Source organism: Diprion similis, chromosome 14, assembly GCF_021155765.1.
Source record: "Diprion similis isolate iyDipSimi1 chromosome 14, iyDipSimi1.1, whole genome shotgun sequence".
NCBI classification, from domain to species: domain Eukaryota; kingdom Metazoa; phylum Arthropoda; class Insecta; order Hymenoptera; family Diprionidae; genus Diprion; species Diprion similis.
Genome location: NC_060118.1, coordinates 11,471,909 through 11,496,649, shown reverse-complemented (window position 1 = coordinate 11,496,649; position 24,741 = coordinate 11,471,909). Strand labels below are relative to the sequence as shown.

The 24,741-nt window shown below is 36.8% G+C and overlaps 1 protein-coding gene across 2 annotated transcripts in view; it reads left to right on the top strand.

Annotated features, from left to right (window-relative positions):
• Positions 1-24,741, top strand: part of LOC124414741 (dystrophin, isoforms A/C/F/G/H) — a 303,596-nt gene that overhangs the window by 249,996 nt on the left and 28,859 nt on the right. For both annotated transcript variants that reach the window (XM_046895783.1, XM_046895785.1), the window contains exons 41-43: positions 3,669-3,813; positions 8,139-8,262; positions 12,426-12,592. In XM_046895783.1, the coding sequence (XP_046751739.1) occupies positions 3,669-3,813; positions 8,139-8,262; positions 12,426-12,592 (436 nt within the window). The remainder of the gene's footprint in view (positions 1-3,668; positions 3,814-8,138; positions 8,263-12,425; positions 12,593-24,741) is intronic.

Sequence of the window (24,741 nt, the reverse complement as noted above, 5' to 3'; positions counted from 1 at the left end):
AACAGTTGAAAGAAAAAAAAATTCTTGTATCGCTCTCGAAACCGCTTGAAATGCGTTTTGTGTTTTTTTCTAATTTTTGTCCCGCTTAGGCATGCGCCAAGTGCGAAAGGAAATATCAGTTACCAGAATATCCGTCTGAATATTGGATTTGAGAAAGCTGTGAAAATTCCACCCGGCGAGTTTGAGATGTGAGAAATTCTCATCGACGATTTATCTCCTCGTGTTTATTATATGCATATACATACACATACACACATATAAATATTTATAGGTATATACACCTATCTTGCGTAAAATATGTATCTGAGGTATACATTATTCAGCAACGAGCAGCATAGATTCCGAAAAATTCACAACGTGCATTACATATATATCATATCAATATATGTATATAGCCCACTACAAAGGACAGTTCAAAAAAAATTTTTTTAGAGATCGCTCCACATTTTTTAAAACGTCAGAAATCGTCATAAATCGATTTTTTTTTTCAATTTTTTTTCTCGTTACGGTATAATTTTATAGACAAAAAAAAAAATAAGTTTCCGAAAGTTTCAGTTCAAAATTTGAATTTTGAAAGGTCGCTCATAATTTTTTTCAATTTTTTGGTGCATTTCTTTAGATCTTTTCGAGCGACCTTTTAATATTCGTATTAAAATTTCATCAATTTTTTTTTTTCAATTTAGTAAGAAAGAATCGATAACAATACACCACGACATGAATTAAAAATCAAACAAAATACTGAAAATATAATTTTTTTAATTTACTTTTTGACGATTTTTGACATTTTAAAAAATTTAGAGCAACCTCTTAAAATTCTTTTCGATCTGTCGTTTGGCGTGGGCTCTTAAAACATGAAAAACTAACATTTTGTCACACGAGACTCAAAAAAAATAAAAAAATAGTCGGTTTTTTTGCGCCACCCTAAGATATATGTATATGTATACATATGATATCATATCAGACACGCGTCCGTAGGAAAGAAGGATTTTCTGAGAGGGTCGCGGGGCGTGAGATCGTACTGAAATTTCAAATTTCCGGTGTGCGAAACCGAACGCGAGAAGAAGAAGGTGAAAACCCAGACTAGCAAGGAAACCAGCAGCTAGAGGATAAAAACTGCTATACATATAAGCTGTACCAGCAGTAGCGCGTCACGCGGCATACACATATGGAGTACATGCCTATATATGTATATATATATATATATATATATATATATACATCGGCTAGAAAAGAAATTATACTAGAGCCGAGAAACTCTGAGGTAGCTAGCTGAGAACATCTCTGCAGCCTGTTTGTTTGATGAGAATGAGGTTTTTGCCATGAACAAAAGGGATTCTGGGTCTAGGTTCTCATCTCTATCTCTCTCTCTCTCTCTCTCTCTCTCTCTCTCTTCCTCAAGGAGTTCGCCTAGTGGGTCACACCGAGTTTCAACCCCGAAGCTCTCCGACTCGCCTAATCTAGCCGTAGCAATTTTCCTCTCAAAACCACTACCAACAAACCGGCTCGGCCCTTTTGATCTCAAAACCAGAAACGCGGCTAGAGATGAACATTGTAGAACCAGAACTTGTCCGACGTCGTGTCTAATTCGGGGAATGTTGTCAAACAACCGAGGATCAAAATTGAATCGTAAATATCAGCACTGGAAGAAAAACGATTTGTAGAATTCTGCATAGACTATAATAATTTCGCGTCGGTGCAACACTATCCTATATCAATTCAACAATATCTGATGTCAATTCTATAACATGCGGTGACAATCCAACAATTATCAATCCAACACTATTTCATATCAATCCAACGCTATTTGATGTCAATCCAATCACGTCGGACATCAAATTTCCAACTTGACGACAATAATTTTTCTACAATATTCGATTCAGATCAATTTTTAATGATTTTAACACGACTATTTTCACAACGATCGAGTTTTTCTACTTCTCCATAATTTACAAGAACATATTAGTATATAAAAGAATCGAAAGCTTTCGATATATATATAACAAATGGATGAAGCATTGCGTAGAATTGCTTTTCCTTTTATCTATCATTTACTTCAACTTTGATTAGAAAATCGCGGTTGTTTGAAATACGAAAGTAAGATTACACAAATGCTGAACGATTCGTTGTGTGGAATGAGAATCTTTTGAAATCAACGGTTTCACTCGATCATGACAATAAAACGTTGTGATTCTTGAACTGGGAGGAATCCAATAAGACGAAGATCGGTCTTAACGGTTCAAAACACATGCATATCTATTACATATATACATACACATGCACATAATGTACGCCTGCAAGGGTAATCCTGGCAAAGGGATGAACACCCATAAGCAGTAGTCGGATGGGCACGTTCACTTTGTCTACTTTAGCGACTAGCGCTCAAACGCCGGGATGTTTTAATTATCCTTAATCTCTGCAGCCAGTTGCGAACGACTCTGGCTCTTTCTTCCCCTCCTTCCTCACCCCCTCTCTCTTCCCGTTATAATCAAAAAGTTTCCCCATTGTCCTCCCCCGCATACATTTTCATATCCTGAAAATCACTCGCGACAGTTTCACCGGATACTTGATGTATAGTATAGGTATATGTATATTTATGTAAATACATATACATATATGTATATAAAAAGAAAACAATGAAAATAGAGGAAAAATTGTTTGTAGTTACGGTATAAAGGTATTAATACAATAATTCGAGACTGTTTGACCTCTCGTTGGTATGTGAACACAAAAAAAAAAGAAAACAATAAAAAATGAACGAGTAATGAAATTAAAAGGAAAAGGGAAAAAAAATCTCAGGCACGGAAGACAAGGAAAGATATTTTAGACTCTTTGAAATGTCGTGAAATCTTTTGAAAACTAATGCAGAGAATGAAAAATATATTTTTACCTTGTTATATTATCTACTATATAACAGGTTATGGCGTTAAATTGTTGATCGAAATGAATGTCTATCCTTCAAAGACATCGCGGTAATTTTTTATCATCGACATTCTCCATCTCTTTCTTTTTTTTCACAAATTTTTTCCCCCAGTGTTAATCTTCCCGAAGCAATGAAGAAGAAAAAAACTGCCAAATTTATCCCAAACCACATGTAAAATAAAAAAAAAATTTTTTTAGAAACGTTTGAAAAATGTATGGAAAGCTTTGTGGAGAAGAAAAATCGTGGCGAAAATTTTCGTGCTTTCTCTGGCAGCGACGAGAAGACTGATACCTGCCTTCTTCCACGCCAAGCGTCGTCTTTATCACAGAGTTTTCGTGAGAATACGCTGTACAAGAAACTTTATAACACATACGAGATGGGAGCGACACAATAGTTGAATATAAATCTATGCACTCCCTCATATAATATATATATATATATATGATATATCATATTATATTTTCATGGAATATGTATAGTATGTAACGTACGTGCTCATTTTTTACCGGAAGTTGGAAAGCGGCATATACGTAAAACACGAGAAACGTATGCGTAACATCGTGCAAAGTAGTTTATCAACCCGCTGTTTTACCCTCCGAGAAAATCATTGCTATACAAAAATACATCGTTTACCGACACGTACCTTAAAGTGACGATGATAATGATGATGAAGAAGAAGCAGAAGAAGAAGTAGAAAAATAAAAATTCGTTTATAGATATTTAGTTCATTTCTTTTATCTCGTTGCAGAAACCGCCTGGAAAGCAACACCGAACATTGGAACGCCCTGCTCTTATCACTGCGAGAGCTCATCGAATGGGTTATCAGAAAGGACACCGAGCTGACTGGACTGGGTCCAGTTTGCGGTGACATAGCCGCCCTGCAGAAGCAGCAGGTTTGTGTTCCTTTTCCTTTTCAAATCAAGTGAAACCCTTTTCTCTCATCATTTTATATCTCCGTCTGCCACCCCCGAACGTTATTTCAATACCATTTTTCGCATCCGTCACCTTCAACCATAGCTAGAAACCCCGACGAGAATTCGTCTATATATGGGAAACGATAACGGCGAGAAAACCGTTCGACAAATGTCGCGAAGGTCAGCAGTTTTTTTATTTTTTATCTCTCATTTTTACCCGTTTTTCACTATTTGTCGTCATTTTTTATGTCAGCTCGTTTTATCCAGTTGTTGCGGTACTCAAATACGTGTAGAAAAGAAAAGAAAAAAAAAAAACAATCAGGTCGTTCGGTTCAGCGTTCTTCAAGTCTGATGTGTGATAGTATTTCCAAAATGTAGATAGTCGGTCTGAATTAGTTATGCAGTGCAGAAAATTCATGATGAACGTTAGGAAAAGAGGAAAAACCGTTAAAGAAATTTACAGAATTGTTATTTGTGCCAATAGGGATGAATATCGATAAAACAACACTTTAATTATACGCAACAGAAATGATTCTGAGCAAATTGGAATAAAATCTTGAATTTGAGAAGACCTTTTCCAATCGTATTATATATATAATAAATTTTGCACTCTATCGACAACTGCGTGCGAATGATGAATCAAAGTGCAATTGCAACTGTTATGCACTTTCCACTGCTGCTGCTGGTGGTTGCTGGTGCACCACGTGGGCGTGCAGGAAACGACGAGGAAACTTGATAGCGATGATGGTGCGGACAATTATACGGTCAACTAAGCAGTAACTAGGTGCTTAGAGAAGGGAGGAAGAGAGGAAGGGAGGAAGCACCCTCGGAGGAGCCGAGGGGCGGACGTACGAGGTTCCAATATTGAGTTACCATCTCGGACAGGCGTGGGCGATGCTGCCAATGGTTGAGGGTACGTTGTGTCCATGGACCGAGGGACCCAACGACCTAATTAATGCGCGTGCGCGTCGATCCGCATGCCACCTCGGCACGATACATTGTACACTCATGCAGACCACTCTCGATGCATGTCAAACGAGGGAAGAGATGCGCTTTTGGTAACTCACGGCGTAATTGCAATCTGCAGAGAAACATTGTCATAGTCAAGACATTGTGACCCTCGTCTCTGGTCCGGGAATCGACTCCGTTCTTGACATGATCATCGTTGTCTATTGTCAGGGTTTAAAGTTTGATGGAATTTGGAATTCTTAATGGATTGAACATCCCGAAATCATCATCATCATCATCATATAAGTTTTCTTCGAGTCCGTTACATGTACGAATTGTAATTGGAAGTTGGTCTCATCTCCACCTTATGTAGCCTTAAACACTGTTCGAGAAACAATCAGTTAAACCCTAATCAAGTGATCCAAAATCGCAACAACATCGGTAATATGATAACACTTGACGTTGAATTAGACTTGATAATAAATCGAACCAAGTATTATCTGGTTTTCCAATTGTCTGTCTGTTCAGTCTTGGTATCTTATTCCCAAAGTCAAGTGCTTGAAGAGATTCCAATTTCTGTATACCCTAAATAAATCACGGGATGAAAAATCAATTCCATAAAGTATATTCATCGCCGTGAAAGTCTCGCACAAGTTGTCATTGTTTCAATGATGGATCTGGTTTTCCCGTATTTCTGGTTCAGCATGGACAGATAGAGAAGGACAAGCGTGGGTGGCGTAAACCAGATAAGGAAATTCAAACCATACCGTGTAATTGGTTAGGTAGGTATAACACGCCCTGTACGCCATACGAGATTATGTTTGGTGGTGGAGGTTCCGTTCGGACACCAGTAACTGCTTAGCATGAATACCAACCGACCACCAGGAATGGATGCTGTGCGATGCCGCGAATTTCGGAACAATCGGTACCCAGGACGGATCTATAGACGTTATAGGTTACACGTGCGATTGTATAGATCACGGTGTAGTCAGCTACCGGGTCTGAGAACGCACACGCATATTGATCGCCAACGCGTTAAAGAGGAGCACGCGTTAAGCTCTGCACTGTTTCCTCATCCGTTTCTAGACAAATCTGTGAAGCTGACCTTCGCGAAGCTGGCCTCGTATCATCGATCAGTAAAATATACATATGATAGGTTTATCTACGTTAGGTTGGTGCAAAAAAACCGACTATTTTTTTTTTTTTTTTTTTTTGAGTCTCGTGTGACGAAATGTTAGTTTTTGATGTTTTAAGAGCCCACTCCAAAGGACAGTTAAAAAAAAAATTTTTAACAGGTCGCTCCGCATTTTTTAAAAAGTCAGAAATCGGCAAAAATCGATTTTTTTTTCTTCAATTTTTTTTCTCGTTACGGTATAATTTTATAGACAAAAACAAAATAAGTCTGCGAAAGTTTCGGTTCAGAATTTGAATGTTGAAAGGTCGCTCGTAATTTTTTTTCAATTTTTTGATACATTTCTTTAGATCTTTTCGAGCGACCTTTTAATATTCATATTAAAATTTGATACATTTTTTTTCTTAAATTTAGTAAGAAAGAATCGATAACAATACACCACGACATGAATTAAAAATCAAACAAAATACCGGAAACATAATTTTTTTAATTTAATTTTTTGACGATTTTTGACATTTTTAAAAATTTTGAGCGACCTCTTAAAATCATTTTTTTGAGCTGTCCTTTGGAGTGAGCTCTTAAAACATCAAAAACTAACATTTTGTCACACGAGACTCAAAAAAAAAAAAAAAAATCGGTTTTTTGCGCTACCCTAGTGTACATATATATATATAACAATAGAGTGATCGAGAGCACATAAATCAGACTCCATTTCCGAACTCTCCCGGTATTATAAACGACTTCCTCTTCCTCCTCCTCCTCCTCCTCCGTTATTGTTGTTATTATTGTTATTATTATTATACCTTGCCTCAGTGAATTTGTTTGCAAAGAAGATCCCCTCTAATCTACGAATAAATATAGGTACCTACACTTCCACTATCCACTCCACTCTTCGTACACACCCGCGCCTACGAAGCACCAGGTGTCCCATGTTTAAGCGTTTAAACACCGATCATGAGCTTTGTGAATAATATATTGGCCTCGTAACAAACGAGCCTTGTAACCGAACCGCGCCTACCCTCTTCATCCGCACAAATTCTCTCACATTGGGTTAGTCTAGGTTAGGGTACTCCGGTCCCTTCAAGGTCCCGCAGCACTCTGGCACCCTCTGTGATCCACCTTTCGGGCTAAAGCTTTGGCCAAAAAACATGGAAGAATTTCGACGAACATTCGTCCCTTCCGTTCGACAGGCTTGTCTATATTTAAAGGGGTTAAGAAAGTCTGCAAGGAAAGTAGGTACACTTCAGAGAAAAAAAGCTCCTCCGTGCCTGAAGAACCACCTGCGGTTTCCATATTTTACTTGCCGTGTATAAACCGGCGAGAGTGTCTATAGAGACGAGTGAGGCACTTAGTGCTTCTTTGGGTCATTATTTCACCGATATTATTTAAAGACTTGGGGAGGACAGAGGGGCGGGGGGGGGGGGGGGAGAAGGGGTGGGTTTTAACCAATGCCTGTGTAAAATATCTCACCCTCTTCTCTCTTCTCTCTGTCTTTCTCCCGCTCAATTTCGTTTTACTTTTTCTTACTCACTTTGAGCGTCGCGAGGTATAAGAGATGCTGCTGCACGGCTTCGAGGACTCCTCTTGATCCCAAGGGTACAGTTGAACGGAATTGATTCGTGGCTTTAGCCGTCAGCCAGGATTTAGAACACTTCGTTCCCTCTCCTTTCTCTCACTCTCTCTCTCGACAAACTTTATCTGCTGCTTATTCTGATTTAACTCAAGTAGATTCCGAGTATACCTACTTGCTTTCGTGCTCTGAACCCTCATCGCTCTGCGACGAAAGTCGTAATTTTATGGTTCATGCATACTGTGTGTGTACGCGTCTTTCGGTAAGTTTTGAACCGGTTTATGGACGTTGGGTTTATGCGGTGAAATTTCTTCTTTTTTTTTTTTTTTGTTTTTTTTTTTTTTTTGTTTTACTCTTTACATTTTACCTCTTTTTCACAGCATTTTTTACCCCGCTTTCGTCGTCGTAATATCGTCAAAGTGCTTGGCCGCCTCTCGAGCCTTGCATCTCACCGTTTTTCCTGCTCTGCTGATCTTCCAAGTTTAATTACGAAGCCGCACGTCGTACCTGCGCATGCACTATAATTCCTAAATTACGTGTCACTTACCCCATAATATTATATTATACGTATACCTACATATATATAGCATTGGAAAATTAAAGTGCGGAGATGTGTTAAAGAAATGGCGTTTTCAACCATCATTCTTATTTCAGGACGATCATCGCGGTTTCAGAAGACAGCTGGAAGACAAGCGGCCGGTTGTGGAAAGCAATTTGTTGAGCGGTCGACAGTACATCGCCAACGAACCTCCGCTCTCCGACACCTCAGACTCAGAAGGTAAGCAATTAACGCCTTTGACTAACGTGACTTTGATTAATACGAGAAAAAGCAACGGGTAGAAAGTGTCGGGAAATTATATACAAGAAATATAAATACCCAAATATACTTTATCCAGACGTCATTTCACCGGTCAAACGATTCGCCAGTTATTCGGAAATAAGAAATGAGCGAAGTGACGAAACGCGTTTCTTATTTCAATGAAATGGTTTTTTTTTTTTTAAATTCTTATTACTACTATTATTGTTATTATTATTTTCCAAAGCGCTGCAAAGCTCTTTGCGACGTGAAAAATCCAGAAGGTATAGTCTGCCTGCCCGACACCCTTGGCGAACGGACGTGACTAAAATAAAGAGAGAGTGAGAGAGATATTTGGATCCCTTCGTAAACACTTAAACCCCGACTAAGTACCGGAACGTCCTTCTCAGTCATCCGAAGAAAGGTCCTACAAAAATTGTGCAGCATTTCTTTTACTCCAACTTCTCTATTTCTTTTCAGTTTTCCTTTTTTTAAATTTTTTTTATGAGTTTTATTTTTCAATTTGACAGCCTGACCCATTAGTTAGACGCTCAAGTACTCGAAGGATTATCCAACTTCTTTTTCTCCTCTTTTATTTATACTCTCACTTTTCACCCTCCGAAAGTGTAACTTTTCACCTTAATTAAATACTCCGAAGGATTTTACGTGTCAGTCGGAGAAATTGGGGTTATATGCAGGTATATATATATATAATACCTACGGCTACAACTCTATCCTCCGGAGAGATTGTTGTCATTCTCATTTCCTTTTTCTCCTCTGCTTTTCAATCTTCCCCCTTTTATTTCAACAAATTTAATCACTGCCATCGCCGGTGCAAAAATTCATCCATTAATGCGATTCACTCGCGAAATTATTTTCCACGGATCGCAGGATCGAGAGAGCACACGTCGCATTACAATTATATCGTTCTTATATTGAGGAGAATGAAATCAATACCCTTTAATATAATTTATATCGTCACTCATCGCAGCAACCCTCCACCCACTGCACTTAGGTACTTGGACACTGTGACATGATGACTGTTCATCGTTTAATCCCTTGGGTTTAGCGTGTTGAGATTCCCGGATTTGAAATGCAGCCACGCGGGCTACGCGCCAACATCTCGAGGCTTAACCCTCGGGAGAATTTGCGGCTAATATCCCGTTCGCTCAACCAGCTAATTAGACCACCGTTGTCACTTTGATAACACGGTTTGAATTCGGCTGCGGGAAATCAGGGGAATTCCCGGATAAGGCGTCGCGGCGTTTTGCGCATCTCTTGAGATGCTAAGGAAAAAGAAGCCCATTATACCGTGGATGAAAAGTACATAAAAATTATATAGATATCAGATTTTTATATTAATCCTCACGAGTTTGATTCTTTCGTTCAATATGTATGTACGTGACGCGTCGCGACGTTTTCGTCTCTGCGAGATATTAAATTCGGGTATAGAACTCTTTGTAATAATATTCTTACCGTTGAGAAGCGAAGTGAAGGGAACGGAAATGAAGTTTTCATGTTCGTTGTGACGAAATTTTTTCACCTTCGATTGAGGAAATCGGTCAGACGAAGACCTAATCGTCAGAAAACGTATATCTAATGGGTAAACGTCGTTTAAACTCCGTGCGTCATGCAGCCCCGCATGCACGACTGCGTTTCAGGTTGAAAACAGCTGGGTTCAAAAGGAGTTTGTCGAGTATGTCTGCGCCTGCAGCAACGCAAAACGCATCGCACTACGGTGACGCGAGTAATCAGCTTGCAGGATTATCGGAATTCCGTTTTGAAAATTAAAACTACAGACAATGTTGAAAAACTTTGATTTTCGAATAGAAATTCGTCTCAACTGTTACATTTTGAATAAAGCGATGAAAAAAGGAGTTAGGAAAAAAATATTTCAAACAATTTTTCACAATGAGCGGTCGTTTATATCTACGGAGTGAATTTCAGACCGTCGCGTCGTCCACCGCGAATCACAGCTAGAAGCAAAGTTCCGTCGTGTAGTTCGAATTCCGGGAAAGCCGCACATGTAGCAAAGGTATTACACGATTGAATCAACCGAACGTGCGGACCATCGCTAAACTAAGCCATTCAACAGTTTTCATCTGTTTGTAAGGCACGTCCTCTGTACCTGATCCCAACATTCCGAATGAAATACTTGCACCTATCCCGACATCTCTTTTAAGGTGACTTTCGCCTCCAGACGAACAAGTTTATTTTCCACACTTTGTAAATTGGAAATAAATAATAACGGTAATTTTTGTCCCTGAAGTTTTTTCGATAATTCCGCGGAGTGCGAGTAGGAAAGGATACTGACTAAAAATCCAAAAATTTTCAATCTACCAATAAAAATTATAAGCATGCATCACTAACTTACCCACAGCGTGCGTCTTTCTTGAACCATGCAGAATTTTTCTCCTCAATCGCAAACGACATAACTGCAATTCCTACGCCGTTGTAGATGATCCAAGTCCTGAAACCACAAATGTTCGGTTACATGATCTGAGACGGTGTTAAACTAGCTAACAAAACTTATACCATATATGTAGGTATAACTATAACGGATAAGCCGCAGGCCAAGCATCGGAGAGTAGGTTGTACACCGGAACAGAAGCCTCTTTGTGTAAGGCTGATGTTGGCCTAGGTGGGTGTATGAATACCGCATATTTTGATACAGATACACCATCATCGCGGTCCCATTCCGTCGCCTAGTAGAGTATAAAGAGGAATAACTCGCCAGTATTCTAGCGACGCCAGAAAAATTTTTCAGGTAAAATATCTCAGCTACGAGAAAGGAGTTCAAGAGATGATGATCACGGTTACTGAACTTCACGCTGTATTCAGAAGCACGATAACCGAACGATCAACCGGATTTGTCAAAATTGCTAAAATTTGTAACTCATACTACAGTCGCTAAAGTTTTCCAAATCCTAAATTGTATTACAATAGTTATGCTTTGAATTCGGTAAAAACGCGTTGTTCAAAGTCCTTGACAAGCATAAAGTCAGATTTTTCAAATCTCAAATCGTAAAAAAGATAGCAAAAATTCAATAATAAATCACAAAAATATCTAAATCCATATATCGATTGATGAATCGTTTTTCGGAATCAGCATACCTGAAGAACGGGTGTATTTGCTCAAAGGATTAAACACAGCCCGAGTCCTGCACACAGCAGGCCTTCCACACACGGATCGAAGTATCGAAGTATACCATGTCCGGTCATGGAGGTGGCGATCCATTATCGTCGTTGAATTAATTGTCTCATGAATCAAGAACGGTATCAGAAACGCTTCTCTTTTTCCTCGCGAACTCTGTTACACAGTTATAGGTATGCATGTGTTGTCCGGCATCGAAAACTTCCCCTCCCCCCCTCTCTCTCTCTTTTCCCCTTTATCTATCTCTCTCCCCCCCACACCTTTGCCTCGTCCAGGTACCGGCTATCTGCTTTACGTTATGTTGATTTATGATGACTGTGCGTAGCTATGCGCCTGATCGCCAGAGCCCCGATCCTCTTCCCACTCGCAAACACGTACATACATAGTACAGGTATAGGTATAGGTATATACATAGAAGGCAGTTTTCGATAGGTGAAAAAATCAACCGGTTTGGTTGCATGCACACACACACACACACACACGGTCAGATTATATCTATATATACACACATCCGATTTGCAGGAACCCATTCCCGATCGACTGTCAGGATTTTTGCACCACTCGGATATATGCTGCTGCGAGCAATATCGTATAACCCACACGCATCATGGGTTAGCATTCCAGATTCATTAGCCTGATGAAAACCAGATGCCTCTCGGTTATTAGTATTTAGTAATCAGCACCAACCGCCGTCTCTCTCTCTCTCTCTCTCTCTCTCTCTCTCTCTCTCTCCACTTCCAACGGTTCGAACAACATTCGATTTCCCTCAATTCGAGTAGTACGTTTAGGATGTCTGCAGTACCTACCTGCTATTCATAACATTTCGAAATGGAATTTATCACCGCGATTAAACTCGCCATTTCCTCAGATTACCGTCGACCATCGAAACTCGCCGAGTGGTATAAAAAAAAAAAGAATACTACTACCCACCATGAAAGCGGAAGACGAGATTTCGTTCCTATGATTCATCGTAACCCTTGTTTTATTTCAGCCGGTAGAGAGCTTGACGGTGATTCCCGTGGCTATCGAAGTGTCGAGGAACAAGCCAGGGAACTTACCAGAAGCATACGAAGAGAAGTTAACAAACTATCGGAGCAATGGAATGCCTTGATCGAACGTAGCGACGCTTGGAAGCGAAAGCTGGACGATACAACTAACGTGAGTATCTCCCATGAATTAAACATTCTCATCAAGATCCATCCATCCATCCATCAATATGTGTTTCTGTGTGCAAACGAAATGGGGTACAAAAATACAAAAAACCAAAAATTCGACAGCGCAAAAATCCCGAAAGTCACATTACCGATATATACAGGGTGTCCCAGCTCCAAGTGACCAAACCGATGAGGGTTACAGAGGAGGTCAAACTGAGTAAATTAACCCAACGAAAATGTGCTCTCCAAACTGGCGTTCGCGAGATACGACCCGTTAAAAAAAAAAATCTCAGCAAGCGCCGGCACGTAGGCAACCAAGTACACAGCAGGCAGCGGTTAGCGGTCTTGTTGATGCGCGCTAAACTACTAATGCAAATAACACTTCCAAATTCACGAATTTCAAACAAAAACACTCTTGACATTGAATTTTCACCAAACCCAACAACGGGAACGTGCTCTGGAAATATCCTTATCATTTATCCACGTTGAGCTGTGTACTCGGTTGCCTACATGCAGGCGCTTAGTGTGCGCTGTTGCCTACGTGCCGGCGCTTAGCGGGACTTTTTTAACCAGTCGTATCTCGCGAACGCGACTTCGAAAACCTTATGTTCTTTTGATTAATAATTTACTCAGTTCGACCTCCTCTATAACCTCTATCAGTTTGACCACTTGGAGCTGGGACACCCTGTACATATCACATTACCCGCATTATTCGTCGCGTGGTTCTCTCGCATTGCCACGCGTCCGTGAATGAACAGCAAATATGTCCGAGGCGAGGTGCGAACAGGCGAAATTACAACTCGATGTACGTAGTAAAAATGAAAGGTCGGTGGAAAAAGGGGGAAAAACAGCGAGACCGCTTCCCTCACGGTTGAATTTTCGCCCTTTTTCACCCCCGCCTAGCTACTGGTGTGGGGGTAGGCACATATCGCACTTCTCTCTCAACCGACCGCGTATCACTTCTAACTCTAGTATTTGTGGAAACGATTCCCTTTATCGCCTCTCTCTCTCTCTTCCCATTCACAGAAATTACTTTCACGCCTACTACATATGTGTGAGAGGGTGTGCAACCTCTTCGCAGAGCTGAACGAACTCGAATGTCTCATACGTTAAAGCTAAAGCAAAACTACGATACAACTATATCGCGATATATAGTCGATTCACAGTCTTTTTATTATATACACGCTCAGGGTGTAGAAGATCATTTCATTCCAAATCCTATTCCTCGTTACAGTCGCGTCAAAATTTCCATTAACAATACGATCACCCTTAGTGTTTGGAAAATTTCTTTCGACACAAATATTTTTGAAAAATATTTAAGTAGAAAATATTTCCTCCACGTTTATCGTTACTCTAATATATCGGAGCCAGGTAGGTACGACAGAAATATCGAGATTGAATATTCAAACCCCGTTTTAAAGAGGATAAAAATTCTGTCATCAAAAAGCGAATCGTACAGTTCGTTGCATCTGTAAGCAACGATTGAAGTGTTGCATGCGAAAGAAAAACCTAAGGAGAAAATAGATCGTCTGAAGTTTTCCACAGAGTATAATACATAAGAATAAACAGACCCGAGACCTGATCGTGAATTAAAAAAGTTGTTTTTAAATATTTACAACACTTTGTGTTGGGAGAAAATGTTCGAGCTTGCGAAGCACAACTTGATTTCCTTTGTTCTTTCGTATAATTCGAAGAAAAATAACATCATAAAATGAATAAAAGAGAATGTCCCGCTGAAATCCGAGACACATGATATATCGAATTCACGATATTAATTCGCATTTCGGCAAAAGAAAAAACTCCAAGCACGATCCATCGAAAGTCTATACATACAATATGATCTGTTCTTCAGAAGAGCAAGCCAAAGAAAAAAAAAAAAAAAAAATGAAAAAAAAAATAAAAAATCTTGTGGTAAAATAAAAAGAGAGACAGAGAGAGAGAAAGAGATTTCCTGAAACGAGCGTTTCGTGTATCCAGAAACACACACAGCGTGTCTACTACAGAATCTTGGCCATAAACATACAACAGGCTAAAAAAGAAAAAAAATATAAGAGCGTAGAAGAGAAGAGGAAAGGAGATCACATCTCAAACAAAACGCCCCAGAGGTGCTAAGCCACAATCTAAAAAGAACCGTCGTACATATATATATATATATATATATATATATATATCTCGTATAAATATAAGTATACGTACATACATACATGTACGAGGGAGGAAAGATTTCTTCGAGATCTATGTATCTTACCGGCACTCGGTACCCTTCTTGATCGTCATAGACACAATTGTTCTTCACACACACACACACACACACACACACACATATATATATATGGGTATATATGTATAAGGTTATGGACGTACGGCTTAAGCCTGAGCTCAATTCCGTCCGATCAAAGAAGATATGGAGGACGAGGTTTTTTCTTTCTAGGTCCATCTTTCCTGTATATATATGTTATAGCTATATATATATATATATATATATATATATATATATATATATAGATATGTGTACATAGTGACGGTAATTCAAGATAAAAGTGTACCGATTGTCAAGCGATGACCATTTCCTGCGACACGTCAAATCTCGGGGTTCAACTTGAACCGTAAATGGGATAGAAAACCACCTAGACGAGAGATATTCCTTCTACCTACCTTTGAGAGAAAAGATATAGTCAAGAGAATACAAGGTGATTGTTCAAAAAATCGTACTCTCGCTTCCGACAAGTTGAAGTGAGAAGGTAGAAGTACAAGAAGAGAGTGAAGAGAATAACGAAGTGAATGAAGAAATATCGTCGTCTACTATATACGTATATACAGCGGAACGCCAGTTTGAAAGGTTTCAAACGCAATTTACCAAAAGCCTCTCGAGTGATAGATATGCGATGTACATATATTTTCTCCCTCTTTCACGATTTTCCATTCATTTCTAACCATAGTAATAATAACAACAACAACAATAACAATATCACCGTTAACCGCACACTGCATACTGTTTGGAAAATATTGTTTCATATTCTTGTATTTCTCGTTTGCTTATATACAGGACGTGATATATCCGAAGGAAAGTTCTAAAAAAAAATTTCAAGAGGTCGCTCCACATTTTTTAAAACGTCAGAAATCGTCAAAAATCGATTATTTTTTTTTATTTTTTTCTCGTTACGGTATAATTTTATAGACAAAAAAAAAAAAAAAAGTTTCCGAAAGTTTCAGTTCAAAATTTGAATTTTGAAAGGTTGCTCATAATTTTTTTTCAATTTCTTGGTGCATTTCTTTTGAACTTTTCGAGCGACCTTTTAATAAATTCATATTTAAATTTCATACAGTTTTTTTCTTTTATTTAGTAAGAAAGAATCGACAACAATACACCACGACATGAATTAAAAATCAAACAAAATACTGAAAATACAATTTTTTTAATTTAATTTTTTGACGATTTTTGACATTTTTAAAAATTCGGAGCAACCTCGTAAAAATTTTTTTTTGAGCTGTCCTTTGAAGTGGGCTATTAAAACATCAAAAACTAACATTTTATCACACGAGACTCAAAAAAAAATTAGTCGGTTTTTTTGCGCCACCCTAATATATATATATGTATAATATGTATGTATGTATAACACCATCCTTTCGATTGATCGAGGCGTACGTAAAAATAACAAAATTCCGGTTATAAAAAATGAACGGAGAGAAGGAAGAAGAAGGAGAGGAGAGAAAAAAGCACAACGCTGCTCCGAATTTTTCCATTCTTCTCAAGCTGTGCCCCACGCTGTATAATATCCTTGAAATTATACAATTTAAACGAAAATCTGCATACACCACCACCACCACCGCCACCACCACCACAACTACCATCACCGTACCGTTCGCCCAATCTCATCGGATATGCCGGTTTAGGCCTGGACAACTCTTTTTAAAATGAAAATGAACGATAAAAATAAAACAAAGAAAGTAAAAAAAAAGAAGCGGGTGTCGGACAAAAAGAATTACCACGAACGTTTTATTTAACTTTGAAAAACAAGAAAAAAAAAAAATTTAGATTTTGAAATGCCTTTTTAAGTTTACCGTAGAGAGAAAAAACCGAGGAGAAAGAAAAAAATAAAAAAATAAAGCACGTACCGGAGGCAAGACAAAAAAAAAGAGATAAAGATGAATCGTAGGCAATTTTCTAAAAAAAAAAAAAAGAAAAAGAAAAAAAAAAGCAGAATGAATTAATATTCGTCCTCTACAAAACGCCGCCGCTTGGGAAATTTGATTATCTTTATTTTTTGAGTCCCGCTATTTAATTTTTTGCTGCGGCAAGAAATTTCTACCGATATAACCCAAACTTTTATTTGTCCGGCAGCGTAATTCAGAGAGCAGAAAAGATTTGCGCCGTATATAATAACAGCCTTATATATACTCTGCTTGTATTTTGATAACGTCGAGTATATAACGTTTACGTACGTATATATGTATATATATATTAAAGTTTATCACATACGTACGTTTGAAAAGTTTATTTTTAAAACGAGCCTGAAAGCTTTAACGTAGATGAGTAAGTGTCAGAAGCACACATCTATAGACGACACGTATAAGGTATAAAAAATATCCCTCCTATATACGTTGTTTATGCTATTATTTATTAATTATAATAGTTATATTAATTATGCCCATTGAGTATATATACATTTACAACGCGGTTTCTTCCTGCGTTTGCCCCATCTCGTCGAGACGAGTGCGACGCAGTGAATGAAAGAGAAAAGGAGGAAGAGAAAAAGAAGTCGAGGAGAAAGAAGACAAAAATAAACATTTTAACGGTACTTGAACGTCCGACGTACGTACTTCAGGAGTGACTTCATTGACCGGAAACGGGGAGAAAGAGCGAGAGAGAGAGAGAGAAGAAAGAAAGAGAGAAAGTCGATGTGAGAAAGCAGTTTGAAATTTATAAAGAGAGTGTGAAATGAAAAATTTGTAAATAAATAAATAATATCGTTAAGAAAAGGAAAAATTTAAGGAGAGACCAACGCTTCAACGTTAAACGCAATGATGCTCGTCTGCATGAACTGCAGTACGAAACGTGATTCTATGGACCGAGAGGGTAGTTAGGTATGCAAAATAGACAAAGTTTGCCGGCTAGCCCAATCAGGAAATATATGTACTTAGTGCTCGACTGCTGCGCAGGTGGATGAATGGATAGATAGATGGATGGATAGATAAATAGATGGATAGATGGATCGACCAGGTGCGCCAAATGCCGCAACAGTAAACCGTGGAAGAGAAACCGAATGAATTGCACAGGGAAGGTGATTCTGCAGAAATTTAAGCGCGGCGATCGTTGTTGATAAAACTTAAAACTTATAAATTATACGAATGTATAATTCAACGGTATTTCGAATGATTAAATTCTGCCCTGATTTTGCGTTAGTATCTAATCCCTGAACCGTACCGCGTCGTCTTTCTTATTCGACGGATATTTTCAGACTGCATAATTGCGGATGTTGTAAATATTTATTTTAAAATCTTACAATCACCCGAGTTTATAACACTATACCGATAGTTAATAATATTTTTTATTAAATTTTCAACGAATTTCGATCCAACTACATATGTTTTAATGTCAGCGAGATCACGTTTTGTAAGGTTCGATGTGTAAGCATGTTTAAAGAAATGAATTTTATTTATTTACTACAATTGCGGATGTAAATAATCGCGAAATAAGAATAAAAAGAATCATTCGTTACACATCTTTGGAAAAGATAAATTTTTATGATAAATTATACGAAAATGAATGAAAAAAATAATAATTTAATATCTCTTAGATATTGATAAATCGTACACGATATCGTGAGAAATCACGTGATCGAATCAAAACTGTATAACATCTCGTAATCACTCTATGAAATGTGAGTAATCGCGAATGGTTGTAATCACGTTGTCACTTTCTTCTTCCGATAAATTCACTCATCGTCTATACATATAGGTATATTCCGATCCAATAAATAACTCAAGAGGTTTGAATTTTCAACTTCGCAAATCCACATCCTACAGCTCTCGACCCTGAACGGATATCAGTTAGTTCCTTTGCCTCTCTGCTTTCACGTGATTAAACCAACCTCCTCCTCCTCTCTTCTCTCTTCTCTCTTCTCTCTTCTCTCTTCTTCCTCCCATCGCGCGATTGGATAGATTTTTTGAATTATTAATATGACAACGGGGGTTCGCTACCCGAAGCGATTCCAGCATTACAATATTATGTGTCTATGTATGTGTGTATATGGGGTATTCCACGCCAACTCGACCAGTGTTTCTTTTTTTATCACTTAATTCGGAATTTTCAAATTTTTAATCCCAAAATTACCACAGGATCACAAATCGTAAGCACCAAACGAGGGTTAATTTACTTGTAAATCTTCGGTTTCACCAATTCGATTATGCACCACTCTGGTTAGTAAAGATAATTTTGTGTTGAAAAATGTAAAAATTCCCAATTAGATGATAAAAAAAAAATAGAAAAAGCTCACGTTTTCCTTAACGGGGGGTGTTTTGTGTCATTCACTAGATTTTTTTCAAATTTTAAAAAATGGGCAGTCGCAGTCGACTTCAAATATTTATAAAAAATAAACTGTTTAATAAATAAATTTGAAAAAAAATCAGGTCAAGTTCCTTGCCGAGTAGAAAGTTAGGAAAAAACATGAAATGATTTTGAGATGGTCGGGGCTTAACACTGGTCGAGTTGGCGTGGAATACCCCATATGTATGTATACCTTCGTACAGTACACAAATCCGTAGCCGTACCTACTCGAGAAACGCGGTACAAAGAAACCACACGGCAGAGATCATATCGCAAATCAACCGTCGGGCAAAACTGATGCTTGAAAAAAATCTATAAATCTGTACGTGTATGTACATGTATGTATAAGTATATATATAATATGTATTTATATGAGGTGATTTTATTAATTTTTAATGATATATGGCATACAGTGCATAAAAAGAACATTTTTCACCGAGTTTTAGATCCTTTAGATCATGGATTTGATTTTTATACCTCCCAAAAAATAAGTAAACTAAATTTTCAAATGAATAGGCAGAATCGATTGACTTCAAATCTTTCTTCTTAATTCTTTGTTGAAAAACGAAAACTTTTAAGGAACGAAAACTAAAAGGAACAAGAAAGAAATTGTTCAAATATTAATAATTTACCGCGTAACACGTATATAATCAACTCGTATAACTTTGATAAAAACGCGATTATTTCTTTGAAATTCCTGAAGAATCGAGAGAAGAGTTTACAAAGTATTATAAGATAATTGCAATTAATCAATCAATTATGTTTTCTACGTTCTATACTGATTGGTTAATTACTCGATAAATTCCTACAGTTGTTGATGTGAAATTAGTAACAGATGTTTCTCTCTATAACCCGATAATAAAACTTGTCTATAAACGAGCAAATAAACAAAAGCAAAATAGTTTTCATTCCATTGTTTGTTCGTAATTCGTGGATAAATTACTTAATCGGTTAATTAATCACGGGATTGATGAATCGATTGTATAAATGAATTAATGACTGTTTAAATTATACAATAAAGTATAAAATAAATTAACTAATGAAATTCTCACACCGATATATAATAAAATAAAATCATCATCATCATCATCATCATCGTCGTCGTCGTCACGTATATATATCATGGTTGTGTATAAATTAGCGTGAATAATCTTGTCAAGTTGGTCTTAAATAACAATTAGTACGGATTCAGAGTAATAAAAGATAATTAACCGCATTAGCCGTATTTGACGCGGTTTATTTTCACTCGTGTTAAAACTACGCGCGTTGATATAAGTCACGCATCATAAGTACATATAATTACACGGCATTTCACTGTCATTCTTCGAAGAATATGACCTGACCCAACGTGACCTTATTATAAATAATAAACAATTTCATTCTCCGACCACTCCACAGAAAATTGGGGATAAAAATTGAGAAAAACCGAAAATCAGAATGTTCAGAATTCCGAATTTCTCTATAAAAAAAACTACAGTTTCGTTAAAATATGTTTCGCAGAGAGTTCTGTGATCCGAAATAATTTTGAATCCGTCGTTTTCCAAACGTTTCAAATTCGGAACTTTCAACCTGATACCCCGATATATATATATATATATATATATATATATTATATGTATGTATATATATATATATGTACAAACATAACATCTCTGAACCGAAATTACCAAATTACACGTATTACCCGTGAAAGAAAAGGTGTGGAGTATAGGTATAACTAACTGATCGTTAGAAACACGTGACGCTACTAGACCGTTTATATAATTATTGCCTAATTTACGGTGGGAAACTTTCTCACAGCTAATTTATACGAAAAGTACTTAGCACAAACGGATGCGACCACTTTAAACGTTTAAACGGTCTCCAGACCTCAGCAGCCCCGCGCCTCTTCCGCTCTTTCTCTTCAAGTTCAACTGACCGTTAAATTTCATAGGATATATTATATAAAACGTAAATAAAAGGTAAATAAAAACACGAAGTAAAATTCGAACAGAAAATAAAGACTTTTCAATAGTTAAAATTTTTTAAACATACTCGTTTTGCCTGCCAACTATTGTTTCTTTTTACCGATTTCAATCTAGTTTCAACAAACGATTTTAACTTCGTTCTTCAGACAGGGTTTGTTATTAAATTTATTGATTAATTAATTTTTTTTTTTTTTTTTTTTTTTTTTTTTTTTTATCGATCTTTTACCCTTCGATTTTCAGTAGAATCGATTTTTTCCAAAAGATCGAACATCCCTATAGTATTAATATTAAATTTTCCTTCTTTTTTTTTTTTTTACCCGTGGCTGGAAAATGGTCGGATGCTGGAACGCAATATCGATGATGATGATCGTTGCATCAGCTGTCGGCCATACGAATTTCTCCACACAGACATCCTGCATCGGTATTACATTATAGGTGGTATATACTATATAGTCATATGTATAGGCATTCGAGAGTAGATTTGGTACAGATATAAACCAGCTGGGATCTCTATAGACGCGTTCATCCTACATTATACATGAGTTTCGAATCGAGGATAGCTGCTGCAATGTCTATAAGCTGTATATTGCACGAGGGAGGTTCGGCTCTGAATTTACATTAGCTGTCTCTATATATATATATATATATATATATATATATTTATATGTGTCACTCGATAGATGGATAGGTATAAACACTTCGAATCGATTCGTGATTACATGCATGTATATATATATATAGATATAATTAGGGTGATCCTTATTTGGGGTAAAGAAAGAAAAAAAAAAAAAAATCCATGCTGGAGTTTAAGCAAAATTGAACTTGAATAAAAATCGGGCTACTTTCAACTTACGATGAAAACATCTGATGTCTAATTTTTAACTAATTTCTATGAAAAAAAAAAAAAAACAGACATCTTTTTAATAAATTTAGGTTGAAACGAGTCCTGGAAAATGACTATTTGCGTCTGGAAAGCCAGTACCTGTCAAGGAATTTGGTACGTCATTAACGCTGGACGCTCTGAGAGAGAAAGAGAGAGAGAGAGAGATAGAGAGAAAGAGAGAGAAATTTGACTGCGAGTGACGTCCGGTCTCTGTACATTATTTAAAGAGAGGAATGTCTTTGATTGTCACGTGTCTCTCATCGTCAGCGTTGAGTTATGAATTCTTCATCCATCTATGAGTTGGTACCTGATGAAACGTTGATTACAAAAGCGGGTGCAGGTACCTTCAGTTGTTACACCCTGAGGCCTGAATATTGCAGCGTTGTTTGTAAATTTATATGAATTATGCAGGAGTTTGATAAAAAAAATTATATATATATATATATATATATATATTAGGGTGGTTCTTATTTAGGGTGTTGACGAATTTTGGCCGTCCCATCCCCCAAATCAACTTCAAATAATTAAAAAACAATCATCTAATTTTTTCATAATTTTACATCAACTCTAAGATAGATTCGCTTTGTGGTCGAAGTTTCTTATGGAAATGATATGGGAAAAACGTTTTTTCTCAGTATATATTTTATTTTAAAAGTAATAATGTTGAAAAAAATTTGTAACCGTGAGGTTTTAGTCGGCATTAGTGCTACTGTCTGGGAAAAAAATGTCACATAATCGTACCACGCAATATCGACGAATCGCACAACCTCGAAATCTGACTTTTTTTTTTTTTATTCAGAGGAAGTGCGATTAGTCTAGATTTGCTGGTATCGTGATGTAAATTTTTTTACATATAGTAGCATTACTGCCCGCTAAAACCTTGCGGTTACAGATTTTTTTTAAAGATCATTATTCTTGCAACAAAATCTATACCGAGGAAACAAGTTTTTCCCACGTTATTTCCATAAGAAACTTCGATCACAAATCGGACTATCCCAGAGTTGAAGTAGAAATCTGAAAAAATTATGCAATTGTTTTCGAATTATTTGAAGTAGATTTGGGGGTTGGGGTGGCAGAAATTCGTCAACACCCTAAATAAGGACCAACCTAATATATATATATATATATATTTATATTTATATTTATATGTATATCCTGAAAATGACTGCAACGTTAAAAATCAGAAAGAATGAAAAAAAACGAAATAAAATAACTATTTGGAAGAAACGATCGTACAAGCAAAGAAAAAAAAAAATTAAAAATAATTCTTCACTTTCTTCACCGATATAACCGAAAATAAACGAAACCGTAGGAAAATAAATGATCGATTTCGTCGATTCCTGTTCAAACACTTTCTCGATATTTTAAGACAGCACAAAGTCGTGTGTTTAAATAACCCATAATAATTCTGATATCGTATAGCAGAAACATTTGCGCAATCTCCGGTTAAGAATTTTTGACAGGTGAATAAAACACGGTTCAACACGTTTATACACAGACCAAAAGCCAAACCAAAAATCTCGTTCCAGTTCCAACTTTTTATTTACACCATAAAGTATAAATATTATATGTATAATAATATCTAATCACGCGAGCACGCGTTGAGATTCAATCAAACCCGCAGGGGTTAAAAAAAAAAGGAACAACAAAAAAAATATATATACTAGGGTGGCGCAAAAAAACGGACTATTTTTTTTTTTTTTTTTAGTCTCGTGTGACAAAATGTTAGTTTTTGATGTTTTAAGAGCCCACTCCAAAGGACAGCACGAAAAAAAATTTTTAAGAGGTCGCTCCAAATTTAAAAAAATGTCAAAAATCGTCAAAAAATTAAATTAAAAAAATTATATTTTCAGTATTTTGTTTGATGCTTAATTCATGTCGTGGAGTATTGTTATCGATTCTTTCTTACTAAATTAAAGAAAAAAAAATGTATGAAATTTTAATATGAATATTAAAAGGTGGCTCGAAAAGATCTAAAGAAATGCACCAAAAAATTGAAAAAAAATTATGAGCGAACTTTCAAATTACAAATTTTCAACCGAAACTTTCGGAAACTTATTTTTCTTTTGTCTATAAAATTATACGGTAACGAGAAAAAAAATTGAAAAAAAAAAATCGATTTTTGACGATTTCTGACGTTTTAAAAAATGCGGAGCGACCTCTTAAAAATTTTTTTTTGAACTGTCCTTTAAAGTGGGCTCTTAAAACATCAAAAACTAACATTTTGTCACACGAGACTCAAAAAAAAAAAAAAAAATAGTCGGTTTTTTGCGCCACCCTAATATATACATATATAGCAAAGCATAAATTTTTTCCTTCATCACGGTTTTTGATTTTTTTCTTTCTTTCTTTTGTTTTTGTTTCCTGTTTTTCATGCAATGATAATTCTCAGAACGAGATCTGTGTCACGTATATATATATATATATATATATATACCTATATGGTATAAGGTTGGTAAGTTTTATACGTCCACCGTATCCAGGCACCGTGCCATAGCTACACCCAAGGTATATGTATCCCCCAGCTTTTACTTTCGAAAGGGGGCAAATGTCGCGCTGTATAGAAACTGTACATAAGTTTCATATGTCTATACAGAATAAAGGTATATAACCTACATGTGTGTATATAATATGCATAAGCACGTGTGCCTAGAAGATTTTAAATCAGGCTATGCAAAGCCTTGCTTCTTAGATCTTAGAATCTGATGCTGTTTTTCTCTTATATTTTCTCGAAGACCTTTTCTTTCCTCTCTTGC